This window comes from Gymnoscopelus microlampas, assembly GCF_963454915.1.
Source record: "Gymnoscopelus microlampas genome assembly, chromosome: 22".
Classification (NCBI taxonomy): Eukaryota; Metazoa; Chordata; class Actinopteri; order Myctophiformes; family Myctophidae; genus Gymnoscopelus; species Gymnoscopelus microlampas.
In genome coordinates, this window is record NC_139959.1 from 5,364,586 (window position 1) to 5,383,056 (window position 18,471).

Genomic DNA, 18,471 nt, shown 5'->3' on the forward strand with positions numbered 1-18,471 from the left:
TCGATCTAAAATCGTTTTGCAATGCAAAGAATCAACTGTATCAATACTAAGAACTTGTGCCTTGTATTTAGCAATGTTTAAAAAAAGAAAGAGTGGTTTAAAGGTAGGGCATGTCACATTTATTAGTTGTTAATAACAACCCCCTTATATTTCCCGCTACATAATATTGTCCTATGACACAAATGGTTTGGGAAGCTTAGCCAATCACTTAACATTTCAGAAGATTTCAGAAAATGTCAGAAACGTTTTACTTTTGAATACTTGAGTATATACTTTGTCCACCTCTGGTTGTTTGTCCCTACAGGGCTCCCGTACACAACATGGTGGCCGTGGGTGTTGTGGGCGGGCTCTTGCTCGTCGTCATCCTATCACTGGCTGCCTTCGTGTTGCTACGGCGAACACACATCAAGAGGAAGAGGACTGTACGACGCCTCCTACAGGAGAGAGAGGTCAGTGACACACACACACACACACACACACACACACACACACACACACACACACACACACACACACGTGTGTGCGTGCGTGCTTCGTCAGTGTGACGAAGACTGGATAGCCGAAACGTTTGTTTCTGTTTCTTGTGCAAGGCATTATGGAGAAATAAAGAACTGACTTATCTCGTGACTCTGAGTGCGACCCCTCCAGTGATGGAAGAAGTACTACAAATGTTTACTTAAGTAAAAGTATCATTACCACAATGTAAAAAATACTCTGTTACACTCCTAATGTGTGTGTGTGTGTGTGTGTGTGTGTGTGTGTGTGTGTGTGTGTGTGTGTGTGTGTGTGTGTGTGTGTGTGTGTGTGTGTGTGTGTGTGTGTGTGTGTGTGTGTGTGTGTTTGTAGTTGGTGGAACCGCTGACCCCTAGTGGTGAGGCTCCTAATCAGGCTCTGTTGAGAATCCTGAAGGAGACTGAGCTGAAGAGGATTCGAGTGCTGGGGTCTGGAGCCTTTGGAACCGTCTACAAGGTTTACACACACCCTCACACTCTCTCTCTCTCACATGCGCGCGCACACGCACACGCACACACACACACACACACACACACACACACACACACACAGGTGAAGTAAACATTGAAGATGCTTTGCTACAAGCAGAATCTGCTACTTACAGGTGTTGCAAGATCCTCCTCTTTGGTAATCATGGGGCGGCCATAGCTGAATGGTTAGTGAGCCCGCCTAGGGAGCCAGAGGCCCTGGTTGTCCCAGGTTCGATTCCAGGCCTGGTCAGCATATGTGTCGATGAAATGAAATTTGTCCCTGAGCAAGACTCTTAACCCCTAATTGCTCACAGGTTCTCATTGGAAACAAGACCGCAAGGACTTTCATGAACGACCTGTTAAAAGGAATTATCCTTATCCTTATCCTTAATCCTCGGTGGATGGATGGTTTGAGCGTTTCGAGCCCAGCTGTCAGGGTCATCAGCTGGGAGCCATCCTTCCTTGATGTTTAGCCCCTTTCATCCCAGAACATCTCCGGATGGTGGGGCCCGCGGTCAGGGACGTCTCCCTGCCGCTCCCTGCAGCTGGACTCGGGACTATGCATGGCAGGGGCGTCCTACTCCCTGAGCCAGGTCTGGCCCTGGCCGCATACCTTCTGCTTCTTGACTGGCTGTCAGTGGGGCTAGGATTAGCTTGCTCCGGGGTTCCAACTGTGGGCTCTCTTCAGCCATATCCATCTAGATGTAGTCTCGGCTACAGTGGCTATCTCCCCAGTGGCTTTCTTCAGTTGCTTAGGATCCAACCCAATCTTCTGCAAGAAGTAGCGCACTGATGTTGCTGGGAAACCACGGCAGCCAACTTCGATGGGGAATAGTGAGGCGTGCCATCCTTTAATAAGAGCCTCATCAATCAAATCCTGGTACTTGGCTTTAGTTGGTGAGAGATGGCTAGCCTGTCCTCCCAGGGCACAGTTAGTTCTGCTACCAAGATGGTTTTCGTGCTCCTGGACAGTAAGATCATGTCTGGTCTGAGAGAAGTCACAGCCACCTCTTCTGGAAACACAAGCTTCTTTTTAAGGTCTACTTGCATCTCCCAGTCAGAAGCTCGGTGTAAAATGGAAGGTGGTTTCTTGGCAGCTCTCCTTGCCTTAGGAGCCTTTTCTCCTTGCCTCTGGAATTGGACGACTTCTGGTGGTGGTGCCTGATGTTTGTTGGCCATGGCCCTCTGCAGTTCCGTCCATTTGGCAACTTCTGCAAGGACCTTATCATGTCTCCACCTGTATCGGCCATCTCCCAGTGCTTTGGGACATCCCGATAAGATGTGATTCAGGGTACAGAGGGATGCTCCGCACTGCTTACAGGATGGATCCTCTTCTTTCCCCCAGATCTTTAGGTTGTTTGGGGTTGGTAAGAGGTCGGCCACTGCCCGCAGGAGGAAGGACAACTTGCCCTGGTCTGTACCCCAGAGTTGTGGACAGTGGACGATCCTGTGCCTTGTCCCACTGCATCCATTGTCCTTGGACTGCAAGCCCTGTCGCCTTTACACGGCGGTCTTCTTCTGCTGTCTCCCGGACCCTCTGCACCAGAAGTCCTCTCCTTCCTTTGGCGTTAGATTTGCTCCACCTCTTGGTGTTGTAGTGTCCAAGTCCCAGTCGCCCTTGACAGACCACCCCGACAATCTCCTGGTGCCTCCAGTGTGCTTCTGCTTCCTTCACTGCTTCCTGGGGTTTCCACTTCCTGCCGCACTTGATGGACTTATTAGCGTATCTGACTTTCTCATCCTCAGATAGAAGCAGTGTACTGACTGCTCTTTCCTTAGTGGCTTTGAATTCTTCAACCACTGATGAGACTGGTAGGCTGAGCTTAGATGTCTTGCTGTACAAGTTCACTGCGCTGAACGATGGGGGGACTCCCAGCCATTTTCTTACAAATTTGCTGCACAGTCTCTCCATTTCCTCCACCTGAGTCATGGGGAAGTCATACAGCAGAAATGGCCATTGCAGTCTAGGTATGATGCCATACTGGAAGCACCACACCTTAAACCTTCCGAGCAGCTGGCTGTTGTCGCCTTGAGCCAAGTGTTTAACTGAGCCACAGTGTTATGGAGGTTTACACCGTCCTTCAGGGTGCTGTCATAGTTCTTTCCAAGGCATCTGATATCTTGGTCTTGTATGGTTGGGATCTCCGACCCTTGAATACAGAAGATGCTCTTTGTCAGCTTTGCTTTCAGTATACTTAGGCTCCTAGATTTCTTTGGGTTGAATTGCATTCGTGACCAGGTGGCCATCTTCTCCAGAGAGCTTAGGATCCAGCGTGTTCCTTGGATTGAGGGAGTCATCACAGTTACATCATCCATGAAAGCTCTGCAGGATGGATGTCTTGTGTCATCGTTTGCTTTTGGTCCTCTACATTGCATTCCTGCAGCCTTCAGTAGGAGGTTCATGGCAGCCACAAACAGTACCACAGATATTGTGCATCCTGCCATGATGCCCTTCTCGAGTCTCTGCCATCTTGTGGTGGTATCTCCCACGGTGAACCTCATCTTCAGTGAATCCATGTGAGACATCACCAGCTTGGTTACCTCAGATGGGACTTGGTAATGTGCCAGTGATTTCTGGATCAACTGGTGGGGTACGCTTGGGTAGGCCTTGGCGAGATCTAGCCATACGACTGAGAGAGTGTTGTTATTGCTCTTTGTTTCCTTGATGATCTGGCTGATCGCTGATGTATGCTCCAGACATCCGGAGTATCCTGGGACTCCTCCTTTTTGGACACTTGTGTCGACGTACTTGTTGGCAATTAGGTAAGATGTTAATCGTTTTGCAATGATGGCCCAGAATATCTTCCCTTCAACATCTAGGAGGGAGATCTCTCGAAATTGGTCAAGTCCTGCTGCGTTCAGTTCTTTGGGGACAAAGCATCCCTCGGCGAGTGTCCAGAGCCATGGTTCCTGCTTCTTTTTCCAGAGCGTCCTGATAAGCTTTGCCAGCCTCTTCAGAAGCGATGGACAGTTTTTGTAGATCTTATATGTGGTGCCCGATGGTCCTGGAGCAGATCCTGCTCTGGCTTTCTCCACTACTGTCCTTACATCGTCGAGGGTGAAGTCTTCCATGTTAAAGGGGATGTGTGGCTTGAGTATTGGCAGATGGAATGGGCAGTCCTCCAGTGGAATATCTCTGCTGGGATCGCTATGGGCTGCTGCCACACTATCCTCCACTTCTTCCTTTGAACATGTCAGTCTTCCACTTTTTGGCTTTCCAAGAATGTTAGCTGTAAACTGGAAGGGATTGTTGAAGAAAGACTTTCTCTGTCTGCGCTTCTCACTCTGCTTTCTCCGGCTTGTCTCCGTCTTTCGAAGGTGGATTAGGGTTTTCCGCAGCTCGGCGCTTAGCTCGTTCAGGGCTGCTTTCTCCTCATTGTCTGCTTCCGCCATCTTTTCTTGAGGGTTCTTAGTTGTTTCCGCAGTTCTGTGATCTGGCGCTGCCTTCTACTAGGACCTGAAGGTGGCTTGACCGTTGGGCCTTCCTTCACGCCAAAGGTATCCTGGCATGCCTGATACACATATTGCACCATGGTCTTCATCTTTTTTGTTGCATCTCCTTTCAGGATCTTGTCCAGAGTGATGCTCAAATCTTCATCCAATTGACGCCATCTGCGGTCTGTTGCTGGTGGTAAATTCAGCCGAGGTTTCCTCTCGAAGCCCTCCACCCTCTCGGATTCACCCCTTCTTGTGCTCTGAACTGGTTCAGCAGGGAGGTCTGGGGCACTGTGGTTTGCCTCCTGGCCCTGGTCCTCCTCCGTCGACTGACAAGCACTGCTAGTAAACTCAGAGATAGCTCTCTGGGTCATAACAGGTGCTTTGCGTTGCTGTAGCTGCTCTTTGCACTTAGTCTTACCTTGGTGAATCTTTACGCCATGCTCATTCTTGAACATTTTGCCGCAGTTGTTACATCTTCTCCGGGCTTCACCCTCCTGTCTTGCCGCGTCCGATCTCGTAGTTCTTTGTCCGTTGTCCGGGTCATTCGCCGTGTGATCCATCCTTTCCGGCAGATTATCCTCCCCCCCTCCTCGGTCTGCCTGGGGGTATTCTCTCACACACACACACACACACACACACACACACACACACACACACACACACACACACACACACACACACAGAGGTGTGTCTCCTCTCATGTTAAGTGGTCAGAATGGGTGGACTGCAAACACCTTTCGAGATTTTCAAGTGTCCAGAAAAGGTGGAGAAAACCACTGGACTAGATAGTGTATATGATCTGTCCATGCCATGCCAGTGTCGGGCAAGTTACTTTATTTTGGAAAAAAAGTAAAAAAGTAAAAGTAAGAGTTACGTTTATCATTAGTGTTTTATTATCAATATGGTCAAAATCGATTTTATAGAATCATTGTTTTTCCTCTTGTGTGTGTGTGCGTGCGTGCGCGTGTGTGTGTGTGTGTGTGTAGGGTTTGTGGGTGCCGGAAGGAGAGTGCATAAAGATTCCAGTCGCCATCAAAGTTCTGAGAGAAGCAACGTCTCCTAAAGCCAACAAGGAAGTCCTGGACGTAAGTCTGCCTGTCTGTCTGTCTGTCTGTCTGTCTGTCTGTCTGTCTGTCTGTCTGTCTGTCTGTCTGTCTGTCTGTCTGTCTGTCTGTCTGTCTGTCTGTCTGTCTGTCTGTCTGTCTGTCTGTCTGTCTGTCTGTCTGTCTGCCTGCCTGCCTGCCTGCCTGCCTGCCTGCCTGCCTGCCTGCCTGCCTGTCTGTCTGTCTGTCTGTCTGTCTGTCTGTCTGTCTGTCTGTCTGTCTGTCTGTCTGTCTGTCTGTCTGTCTGTCTGTCTGCCTGCCTGCCTGCCTGCCTGCCTGCCTGCCTGTCTGTCTGTCTGTCTGTCTGTCTGTCTGTCTGTCTGTCTGTCTGTCTGTCTGTCTGTCATATGGCATTCACAAAATCGCCTTCCTGAAATGTTGTTGTCCTCACAAGTATAGTTACAAGTGTGCATGTGCGTGTGCATGTGTATGTATTGTGTATTACAGGAGGCGTACGTCATGGCCAGTGTGGATCACGCTCATGTGTGCAGGCTGTTAGGAGTGTGTCTGACCTCGTCGATCCAGCTGGTCACTCAGTTGATGCCGTTCGGGTGTCTGTTGGATTACGTCAGACTGAACAGAGATCACATCGGATCACAGACCCTGCTCAACTGGTGTGTGCAGATCGCCAAGGTAAGACAACGATTATAAAGCAAATAATCTGAAGACTCAACTCTTAATACGGTTTTGATTATGTTTGTTTATTGAATATCATGACAGAGTACAGAATGCTGTGTACATTGTAATAGTATAACATGTAATAACTACATAATGATAACATGTAACATTATATTGTGTTTCCAGGGTATGAACTACCTGGAACAGCGCCACCTGGTGCACAGAGACCTGGCAGCGCGTAACGTTCTGGTCAGATCTCCTCATCACGTGAAGATCACTGACTTTGGTCTGGCTAAACTCCTGAACCACGATGAGAAGGAGTACCATGCTGATGGAGGGAAGGTACATTGAGAATTAAAATACTTTTTAGTGTGATGTGTGTGTTCTTGACTTCTTGTGGCTTTGTTTTTATCAGAACGCAAGAGCGCAGCTGAGAGTGCAGCTGCTGTGCGCACCAGTGAAAGCGCACGCTCGAAAATAATTAATTGATACTAATAAATAAATAAAAAGGTGTCAGGCTTTGGGCCAGACTCGAGCTGTAAAATTGCGCCACCTATCGGGGCCAGGGGCCGGGCTAAATACCACGGGCCAGGGCCGGGCTAGGGCCCACATTTTCGGCCTGTGCAGGGCTCTAAGGCAGACAGCTCATGTACCTGTCTCTCTCTCTCAGGTTCCTATAAAGTGGATGGCTCTGGAGTCTATTCTTCACTGGACCTACACCCATCAGAGTGATGTGTGGAGCTATGGTAACTACACACTACTGCACACCTAACACACACTGCATTAGATGCACACCCATCCGAGTGATGTGTGGAGCTAAGGTAACTATACACTACACCTAAAGCTAGCTCTCCACCGCACTGACGTCGGGGGCGGAAGGCGTTGGAAATCATCTTTTGCCGACAACCTGTTGTAGATGGTGCCGTGCCGTCGGGTCTGGACTTTTAGTCGAACGTCGATCGCCGACCGAACTTGCTTGGTCGGGTCCCGACAGGCTAGAGCCTGTTGATAGCCCCGGGGTGGTGGAGAGGGGGGAGAGAGGGGGGTAAAGGCTCCGTAGAGTAGCCTACACCTCTCATCTGCTACTGGTGCAGAAGCAAGCCTAAATAAGCCAGAGACATTGGCCATCGCCCATTTGAACTAGATACCATATTCTCAACTCTCAATTCCTATACCGATCGATCAACTCCAAAGCAAAGCAGTAGGCTACTACGTGTTTTTTAGCCCTATCTTAGAATAGAATCTTGAAAGCAAGCCCAAATAAGCAACTACACTTCTTCGTTCCTACTCTCACCTATGGTCATGAAGTGTGGGTCATGACCGAAAGAATAAGATCGCGGATACAAGCGGCCGAAGTGAGTTTTCTCAGACGGGTGGCCGGCCTCTCACTTAGAGATAGGGTGGGATCCCCCAGGAGGAAGTTGCTAATGTTGCTCTGGAAAGGGAAGACTGGAAGGAAATCTCTGTTGGAACTGTTACCCCCACGACCCGATTCTGGATAATCTGAAGATGGATGGATGGATGGACTTCAGAAACAAGCCCAAACACACCTAACAGATACTGAATGTACCAAATGTACCTTCCTCTCTATGTGTAACCATATGTCTGTCTATCTCTCTCTAGTAGTAACTCTCTCTCTCTCTCTCTCTCTCTCTCTCTCTCTCTCTCTCTCTCTCTCTCTCTCTCTCTCTCTCTCTCTCTCTCTCTCTCTCTCTCTCTCTCTCTCTCTCTCTCTCTCTCTCTCTCTCTCTCTCTCTCTCTCTCTCTCTCTCTCTCCAGGAGTGACAGTATGGGAGCTGATGACATGGGGGTCTAAACCGTATGATGGGATTCCAGCCAATGAGATCTGTTCAATCCTGGAGAGAGGAGAGCGCCTCCCCCAACCCCCTGTGTGCACCATAGACGTTTATATGATACTGGTTAAATGTAAATATACATTTATTGGAAAAAATAAATATATTTACAGGAGGAGTCAAAAATCTACCAAACAGCAGAACTAAACACATTGAAGCCTCTCAAATGTTCTGTTTCCGATGCTTCAACAATTAAAGCTTGATTTATACTTTGGTGTACAACGGGCAGCATGTAAAAAAACAACCAATGTACAAGCTCACGTGTTGTGAGCTTGTACATAGATCGTGTAAATGGTGGTGTGGTAAATGGTGCATACTGTAGATAGATAGATGGCATTCATAAAATCACTGTCTGAAAATGTTGAGGTCCTCAAGTATAGTAATACAAACCTGTGTGTGTGTGTGTGTGTGTGTGTGTGTGTGTGTGTGTGTGTGTGTGTGTGTGTGTGTGTGTGTGTGTGTGTGTGTGTGTGTGTGTGTGTGTGTGTGTGTGTGTGTGTGTGTGTGTGTGTTAGGTTGGATGATCGATGCGTCCAGCCGTCCCAGGTTCAGAGAGCTCATCGTAGAATTCTCTAAAATGGCCAGAGACCCTTCAAGATACCTGGTCATACCGGTGAGCTGTCTGTCTGTCTGTCTGTCTGTCTGTCTGTCTGTCTGTCTGTCTGTCTGTCTGTCTGTCTGTCTGTCTTCTTTTTTATTTCATAGCGATGTAGCCAAAGGCTGAAACAGGAGTTTTAAAAAGACAGTTCAACAGAGACACTGAACAAGCAATCATTCCTAACATTCCTCTCCCATCAACTCAATTTCCCCATTTGGTCCTGTTCCAATCAGATTGGTCAACCTCATTGACAGTGTTCCTTTAAAAGGATGCCTCCTCCTTCCATATCTCACTTGTGCTACTGCTATCTGTTCAGGTCACAACCTGAAATGAAAAATCACACCCTGTGTGAAGGAAGCGGTGCCTTTGGGGCGGGCCTTAACTCATTTCAGTTCGTCCCTATTGGTGGTCTGAGTCCACTTACCGAATTTGTTCTTGGTAGCATGCTGCAAACTGGAATGATGGCTGTTTAAAGCCCAGCCAATGGGCAGACAGAGGGGGCGGGGCTTAAGTAATGACAGTTAGTCCCTATTGCTGGCTTTAGTCCATGTACAAAATTTGTACTCCATAGCATGCTGCGAACTTGAGTTATGGCTGTTTGAAGGCCAGCTAATGGGAAGACAGAGGGGGCGGGGCTTGAGCAATTCATGCTGGTCCCTATTGGTGGTCTAAGTCCACATGCCAAATGTGGACTTGCTGGCATGCTGCAAAGTGGAGTTATAGCTCTGTAAAATCCCGTGCTCATCCTGTGCTCATACGGGCGCTGGGGGTCCCTGGACCCCTCTTTCATAACGTCATCAATGCATGCTCGTGCCTATTGGTGGTCTAAGTCCACAACCAAATGTGGACTTGGTGGCATGCTGCAAACTGGAGTTATAGCTGTTTAAAATCCCATGCTCATCCCGTGCTCATACGGGGGCAGGGGGTCCCTGGACCCCTCATTGAGAACTTCAGCAATTCGTGCTCGTCCCTATTGGTGGTCTAAGTCCACATTGCAAAGTTGGAGTTGGTGGCATGCTGCAAAGTGGAGTTGTAGCTGTTTAAAATCCTGTGCTCATCCCGTGCTCATACGGGCGGAGGGACATAACAGAAGCTGGGGGTCCCTGGACCCCTCTTTGAGAACGTCAGCAATTCATGCCCGTCCCTATTGGTGGTCTAAGTCCACATACCAAATGTGGAGTTGGTGGCATGCTGCGAACTGGAGTTATAGCTGTTTAAAATCCCGTGCTCATCCCGTGCTCGGACATAACATACGTTGGGGGTCCCTGGACCCCTCTTTGATAACCAGTGGTACGTGTGGGCAATGAGAGGAGAGATGACATAGGCAGTGTCCACGTGCGTGTGTGTGTGTGTGTGTCTGTGTGTGCGCGTGTGTTTGTATGTGTTTCTTCTTTGCCGTGCTCATCCCAGGCTCATACGGACGACGGACGGACGGACGGACACGGAGTCAAAGCCACGTATAGAGCGGTTGGCACCGCTAAAAATGCACGGAAGAATGTTTATCAGCATAGTAGACATTCATTTAGGCTCCATACTAGGGATCCCATTATAATATGCACAGCTCAACTGTTGCTGAGGTGACCACCTCACAGCTCTATGTTGTTTTTAATTCATGAAAAACGTAACTAATAAAAAACGAAATGTAGGAAACCAAAAAAAAGGGGTATTTATTTGCGACCCCAAAATGGGTCCACGGCCCACTGCTTGGGAAACAGTGCCTTAGTGGACACCAATTTTACATTTAACAAGTGTGTGTGTGTGTGTGTGTGTGTGTGTGTGTGTGTGTGTGTGTGTGTGTGTGTGTGTGTGTGTGTGTGTGTGTGTGTGTGTGTGTGTGTGTGTGTGTGTGTGTGTGTGTGTGTACGTGTGCTTGTGTGTGTGTGCGCGTGGAATGTTTGTGTGTGTGTGTGTGTGTGTGTGTGTGTGTGTGTGTGTGCGCGCAGGGTGATGAGTGTAGGAGTGTGTGTTCTCCTACAGACAGTAGAATCTTCTCGTCTCTTCTGCCTGAAGACCTGGAGGAGGAAGAGGATGATGACGATGATGATGAATACCTCGCACCTTCTAAAGCTACTGCTACGGTACGCGCGCGTGTGTGTGTATGTGTTATAGATAGAGAGGGAACATATGTGGGGCATGCGATGTGTGGCATACTTTTGGTTTTGTTGGAGTACCTCTTTAAAACTGGTAAACATTCTAAAAGTTTGATCTGCGGGGGGAAATTCAGGAAAGGAACTTTACCATTGTTTGGACATGAGTGTTCCCACTTTCCAGAGACAGCTGTGTACACACTCAGATTGTTTTAAACGTTTGATGCAACGTTTTGCTTGCGATTGAACGCGTAGAATTACTTGCGACGCAATGTGACGGCATGCGCTGACCTGCAACCAGGTAATTCAGACCGCTGCAACGGTCTCTAAAACGGTCTTGACACGTCGCGTTGCATTGGTCTGGACTGGCCTTTAGTCTTTGTCATTATTCATTGTTGTTATTGTCCGTCTCTCTCTGTGACTCAGTCTCTCTCTCTCTCTCTCTCTCTCTCTCTCTCTCTCTAGAATGGGCATTCCGGTCACCCAGTGAGAGAGAACAGTGTAGTTCTTCGTTACATCACAGACCCTACAAACCCCTACGGTCTGGAGCGAGAACACTTCTACCCCGGACCTGGTACGTGTGCGTGGATAAAGGCACAACATAAATTCAGACCATATAGAGCATCATTGAGGCTGTATAGTTTAAAGTGTTATAGTGTAACTTGGGCAGGAATGATTTGACTCGTGTAACCATATTTAAAACATTATCTTTGAACCTGGATCATCAGTAGGCTCATCAGTGATTACACTGTGAGAGTTCATATTGTTATTTTATATAGTTAGCCTCATTCTCATTATGCACTAGCCTCGTTCCCAGCCTTACTCATCTGCAAAGAGAAAAGCCTGGTCACGACCTAAAGCAGAGTGTCTATAGGGGCGGGACTTCCGTCATACGTATTTCCCCCGGAAATGCTATTTTTAGACCAATCACAACACTCGTTTCATTCACGGAGAACGTAAACAGATTTGTAAAGCGTCAACGTCATTACCTTGGGCGGTACTTCCGCCAAATTCCGGTACTTCTGTTTAGACACTCAACCGGCTACTGTGGTTTAAGTGTTTAAGCTGCTGTGTTGCCTTTGGCGACTGAATTTCAATAAAAGGTCTTATCTCTTATCTTAATTTTAATAAAAGTGACACTGAACACTCTCTGTCTCCTCCAGAGTACATGAACCAGAGTGTGGGTGGACCCAGCCAGGGTATGGGTGGCCCCGGCCAGAGCAGCAGACTCTCAGAGGTCGTGAACCCCAACTATGAGGACCTGGATCTGGGCTGGGGAGCCACGCAGCTCCCTGACCCCCTGGAGGTAGGGGCCTGTTACATCAAGTATTACTACATGGAATTATAGGACTAAATAAAAAAATAAATACACATAAAGTATCACTATGTAAAGGCAATTATTACATAATCGGCTGAATTATTTGTCATAATTTCATGATCGTTATCAGGCCTACGAGGAGGAACCAAAACTACCGGCCGGTGTTTCCGAGGGACCTGAATACCTGAACACTGCTCGCAGCTCACTGCCGCCGGCGTACTACGACATCCTTGACAACCCCGACTACCACGAGGACTTCCTGCCACCACCGTGCCACGTAAACTCGCCCACCCTAGCGTTAGCCACTCCCACAGTTGGTTTAGCCACGCCCGTTCGCAGCAGTCTGTTCCTCCCCGCAGCCGAGAACCTGGAGTACCTGGGAATGAATGCTGCGCTGCGCACGCCTGTACGCTAGATAATGCTAGCTAATGTTACCCTGTATGCTAAATAATGTTAGCTAATGCTATCCTGCATGCTAGCTGATGTTAGCTATCGTTCACATGGCAACCTTCACGCTAGCTTACATTCACACAGTCAACCTGTATGCTAGTGAATGTTCACATGGTCAACAGCGTTAGCTAACTAACAATAGCTAATGTTCACATGGTCAACAGCGTTAGCTAACTAACGATAGCTAATGTAGACATGGTCCACGGCTTTAGCCATCTGACATTAGCTAACGGTTCACATGGCATTAAATGTCCACATGATCAACCTGTGTGCTAGCGAACTGTTGAGACGTCAACCTTTCGGCTAGCTAACGTTTACATGGTCAACCTGTATACTAGCTAACGATCACAATGCCAGACTTAGTTTAAATGTTTGTTTACGTCTAGAAAAATACAACAAAACAGGTTCAAATTTTGAACTGAAAGTTTGACTGCAACAGAACATCTCTGTTTTCTCATTTTATTTTGTTTGTAACATTGTGTTGTTTTCACGCAGAAGGTCACAGTGAAAGTCATTTTTACATTTTTTATCAAGCATTCAATGTTTTTTGTTTTACAGTCTATCGTTTGAATTCAATGCTTTGAATGAAAAATGTATTTTTTTAATTTTTGTATTCGCGATGTTGATGGTCAAAATGCCGAACTGGAAGCTTCAGACCACTGTCACTGTGTGTAATTTTTTAGACACATTGGCTCTCAACTTCCGGTCCGGGGACCACCAGGGGTCCAAATGGGCCCGTTGGAGTGTACAGTACAAATGAAACCAAATGGACCCTTTCCATATGGTTCCATTTGTACACTCTCACCTGACCTGAAACACTGGGAAAAGAGAGCGAGTCCGGGTTCCAAGCGCGCCATTGGAGGGGAGGGTGGGCGGAGAGTAAACACAGGTAGGTGTGCTGAGGTGACCACCTCACAGCTTATCACCGCCGCTCAGTGACGTCAGTTATCCACCCACTGAGGTGGGTGGATGGATTCATTTGGAGCACGTAGCTGCCTAATAGGGTCCATTTGGTTCCATTTATACACTCTCAGAGTTACAGACCCCATCAGGGTCCATTTGGACTCCTGGTGGTCCTCCGAGCGGGTATTGAGAACCAGTGTTATTATTGTTTTATATGGTTGTAGCTACGTTTATGCTAGTTTTTTAATAGTCAGACAGACGCATGTGAAGGGTGGATCTGTGTATGGCAGCGGTTCTCAACCTGTGGGCCGGGGCTGGTGGACCCCCAAGTGGACCCCGAAATACTTGGCAAAACACTAAGATTTCATTGGTAAAAAGAAAAATGTAATGGATTTTCTTTTCATTAGAGTAGTTCACCCAAAAAAAAAACGTATTTTCTATCAATTACATACCCCATGAAGCCTTAAATTCACAGAGATTTTTTTTGTTTTGGTCGCATTCCGAAGCCAATAATTTGATGTCTCCGGTAGGAAACTCCGCAAGTCTCCTACCGGAGACTCCGCCAGTCATGAATTCAACAAGGCTTCATGGGGTGTGTAATTTAGAGAAAATAAGTCATTTTTTGGGTGAACTACTCCTTTAAAGCCAGAACACAATCAATTGATTAATCATGAAAATAAACCTGCTCTGAAAATACACACGGCCCACCCATCTGACCACTTAACACAGCAGCGGAATGGCTGCCGTGCTAAGTGGTCAGATGGGCGGACCGCAAATGTTTTTGAGATTTTCAAGTGGGCCCTGATCCAGAAAAGGTCGAGAGTCGCTGATGTATGTACACGATAGTGTTGGTGCTCAGGAAGTGTAAGACGTTACTTCTTACTCCACAAAAAAAAGTAATAATATTACTTAACTTAGTTACTAGGTAAAGTAGTAAGATTACTGTAATATTATATTGGCAATAAGTCACTGGCCAACACGGATGGTACAATAGAGCTTTAATATAGGGCATAGGAGTGGCGGCCATTTTGTGGTTCCACAGATAGAAACCCCATTATTGTTTTCCCATAGAGATTTACGAAAATATTTATTTTAAGCCTGGAACCAATACTGACCTGATGAAGATCCTGTGAGACCAAAACGTTGTCGCAAATCAAGTAAATCCTTTACCTAGAAAAAATGGCCGCCACTGCTATGCCCTATTCTGTCTTTCACTTGACAACAAATGAGCCAAAGTATTTTTTACTGTGATGTGAATGTATGGTTACTGTGATGTGAATAGTTACTCTGTTACTTTGATGTTAATACTGTGTTGCTGTCTGCTCACTGTGCTATGAATACTGTAGTTACTCTATTAGACGGCGACAGTGAGTTTCCGGAAGTAAACGTCCCGTTCATTTTATCCATGGAGAATTGTAATTGTATTATCAGCTATAATGTATCAATAACAATCTAATGTAGCGCTCGGGTGGCACAGTGGTAAAGTGCCTGCCCGCCACCACCACAGAGTCTAGGGGTTCGTACCTACCACGGTGCATCCGGCTTTGCCGTGCTCGGGGAGGGAAGCCAGGCGGGGGGTGTTGGGCGGTAGGAGTAGGACAAAGAGGCACTACGTCCTCCCGGTGGAGGCTCCTCACTGGCAGGTGAGTCAGTAGGATACAGCAGTGACAACGCAGAAATGTGTGTCGGGAGGAATTAATTGGCATAAATTGGGGAGAAAGTTGGGACAAAAGGCTCAAATCTAGCGTAGACGGTAGACGTACCACCGTCAACCTGGTTGTAAAACCATGTTATATGCTCCTGTAGAAGCCATACCGTCTGTATGCAATCACTCTAGTTTGAAAAAAGATGTGTAATTTGCGATGTCATGGAGAAAGACTTCACTATCCTCAATCCTAATGTGTAGCAGTGACATCTCTGATTGATGGAGAAGAATCAAATGTTTTCATGATTCACCAGGATCCTGGTTGGCTCAGCTTAAAACTCTTAATAGAAGGATTTTCTGAAACGTCTATGGAGAACGAATATAGATAGGAAATTATCCTCCGGAAACTACGCTGTTCTAAAAGTGTCCGGTCACTGTCCAGTCTGTTACTGAATGCATGGTCTCACGTAGCCACACAACTATTCCACAATGTCTGAATGCCATGTCTGGAACTACACCTCCTGAATGCTACATTAAGTCTGGAACTACACCTCCTGAATGCTATATAGAGTCTGGAACTACACCTCCTGAATGCTACATTAAGTCTGGAACTACACCTCCTGAATGCTATATAGAGTCTGGAACTACACCTCTTGAATGTTATATAGAGTCTGGAACTACACCTCCTGAATGCTACATTAAGTCTGGAACTACACCTCCTGAATGCTATATAGAGTCTGGAACTACACCTCCTGAATGCTACATTAAGTCTGGAACTACACCTCCTGAATGCTATATAGAGTCTGGAACTACACCTCCTGAATGCTATATAGAGTCTGGAACTACACCTCTTGAATGCTATACAGAGTCTGGAACTACACCTCCTGAATGCTAGTATATAGAGTCTGGAACTACTGAATGTTATATAGAGTCTGGAGCTACACCTGATGAATGTTATATACATTAGAGTCTGGAACTACACCTCCCTTAAGCTGAGAATGGAAGCTGTCATCTGTTTGTCATTTCGAATTTTCATTTCTGATAAGCAGCAAGCTATAGGCTTTGATTACTGTCATTTGATTTATATAGTCACATGCGCTTTATTCCTGGATCATTTTCAGAGCTTTCGTTGCTCCAGAACGGAAATGACAAACGTTCTTGGCTTTCATGAGGTGTAGTTCCAGACTCTATATAGCATGGGTCTTCAACAGGGAGTCCAGGACCCCTAGGGGTCCTCAGAGTTAATACAAGGAGGCCGTCAAATCTTTGTGTGATGGGAACTTTTTGTTAGCTGAAAATATAAAAAGCTGTGAGCTTGAAAATCTTGTAGATTTGCTATTTTTTGCTTGTGAGCTTGTAGATTTGCTATTTTTGGCAAAGTTTTGGTATTGGGGGAAAAAAAGAGCAGATCAAGTACAAGTTTTCTACTTGATCTTTTTAACTGTGTGAAAATACACATGAACATGAATCCAACACAACGCTACACAATGATAGTGTTGTCAAACAAGTCTATGAAACAAATCTATGAAATCTATGAAAAAGTTGAATCTTCAACACAATTTTATACAACATGTAGTGGGGGTCCCTGCTCTCTCTCAGCTAAGGAGTCCTTGACCTGAAAAATATTGAAGACCCCTGCTATATAGCATTCAATAGTGGAATAGTTGTCTGGCTACACGAGATTAGTGTCTGGTTTACTACCTATTCCTGTCTGCTGTCACTGTACTCAGTTGAAATGAACCATGTGTACAATATGAATGTTTTGTGTATAATTTTCCTATTAATATATGAATGTGAAATAAATGTTTATAAATGCACAAGCTATGGAGGTTTTATTTTTAAATTATTATTGTTTAGAACTTTTAATTATAGGTAATCTTTTTGTTTTCAATTTCAGTTTAGTTTTGATTAGTTTTTAAAATAGTATTATATGTATGTATATTATATGTATAGTATAGGATTCGTTTTAGGTTCTTTTTTTTTGTTTGTTTAAGTGTGAGAATGAGCCCTTTTGCAGCTGGAAACAGTACAAAAGACAAAACAGGAGCTTCAACACAGTTGACATGGTGTCTCATCCCACCACAACCTGAAAAGCCTTGTTTCTGGCAGCCTTTTATACTCAGCTGGAGTAATTAGTCTGGACTTGGACTTAACCATGTTAAGGGGTAGATCAACAAATACATAAATATACAAATACAGAAATACATATACTGTAACATTAACACTCATAGAATATCTTAAAACTCCATGAACTACACCAATAATGATTCTCATACTACAACATTACACAATATTCCTAGCCAGTCCAAATACACATTACAACCCCCCCTCTGCCCTTCTGACTTGGTCCAGCCCAATTACACTGACAAACAGAAGAGCCCAACTTGGTACATGTTAAGCTTTCAATCATTACTTAGCATTTCACACATTTGACCTAGTCTCTATTGCACTCATTTATTACACATATTGCACTTGCCAGATTATCACCAAACATGCTGTCTCCACCGGTGGACTAGTTAGCTGAGTGGCCATCTCAGCTGGACAGGAAACAACTCAAAATGTTCAGTGAAATGTAATCATCAATAAAATCATTCCTTTCTGTACAAACTACAATGTGCAAATTATGTTATTATTAGGGTTTTTTTGCCAAAGGTTTTTAATCATGTCTAAGTGTATAACTAAAATATAATTGTCCCTGTTTGTCCCCATTTTGTTACTTTTCATTAATTAACTTAAATGAAGTTATTAAGCCAGTCAGGCAGGTTGTCATAACTAGTTTCAACCTGCAGAGGGACATTACACTATTAGCAACAGAAGGATAAACATGATGGTAGACACACACACACACACACACACACACACACACACACACACACACACACACACACACACACACACACACAGAGAGAGAGAGAGAGAGAGAGAGAGAGAGAGAGAGAGAGACAGACAGACAGACAGACAGACAGACAGACAGACAGAGAGAGAGAGAGAGAGAGAGAGAGACACAGAGAGATACAGACTCTCAGACAGACAGATACACTATATGAGCCTGTTTTGTCTTTTATTTTTGTTTAAAAACAATTTAAATAACAGATCTACATGCTCACGTTGTGAGTGAGCTTGTAGATCTGTTATTTCAGCTATTTGTCTGCTTATTATATGTGACTTTGGGCTTGTTTTTCTGTAAAGTCTCTTGTAAATATTGGTAGTGCATGGGTTGTGGTTTTTTGGGCTTGTTTCTAAAGTGTGGCAAGGCAGTCATAATCTGAACGTTTATGGAGGGATTGATGAGTGAATGCATAAACATGAATGGATGAAGGGTGGTGTGTACCGGTGGCCCAAATAAATAAAATAAATCCACAGCGTGAAGATCACCTGCGCTGGGCATACTGTCTGTTCATTCTTGATTCTGAACCCAGACCTCTAGCTGACCCTCTGGCCCTCTAGTAACCCTGGAATGACCTGCCCTTGTCCC

The 18,471-nt window shown here is 45.8% G+C and overlaps 1 protein-coding gene across 1 annotated transcript in view; it reads left to right on the forward strand.

Moving 5' to 3' along the window:
- Window positions 1-13,826, forward strand: part of LOC311039218 (melanoma receptor tyrosine-protein kinase-like) — a 55,642-nt gene extending 41,816 nt beyond the window's left edge. Inside the window, exons 17-28 of the mRNA XM_084048889.1 lie at window positions 305-449; window positions 847-969; window positions 5,408-5,506; window positions 5,972-6,157; window positions 6,329-6,484; window positions 6,813-6,888; window positions 7,922-8,068; window positions 8,511-8,608; window positions 10,537-10,671; window positions 11,146-11,254; window positions 11,844-11,986; window positions 12,129-13,826. Coding sequence (XP_083905015.1) covers window positions 305-449; window positions 847-969; window positions 5,408-5,506; window positions 5,972-6,157; window positions 6,329-6,484; window positions 6,813-6,888; window positions 7,922-8,068; window positions 8,511-8,608; window positions 10,537-10,671; window positions 11,146-11,254; window positions 11,844-11,986; window positions 12,129-12,413 — 1,702 coding nt within the window. The 3' untranslated portion in view covers window positions 12,414-13,826. The remainder of the gene's footprint in view (window positions 1-304; window positions 450-846; window positions 970-5,407; window positions 5,507-5,971; window positions 6,158-6,328; window positions 6,485-6,812; window positions 6,889-7,921; window positions 8,069-8,510; window positions 8,609-10,536; window positions 10,672-11,145; window positions 11,255-11,843; window positions 11,987-12,128) is intronic.
- Window positions 13,827-18,471: the final 4,645 nt, after the last annotated feature.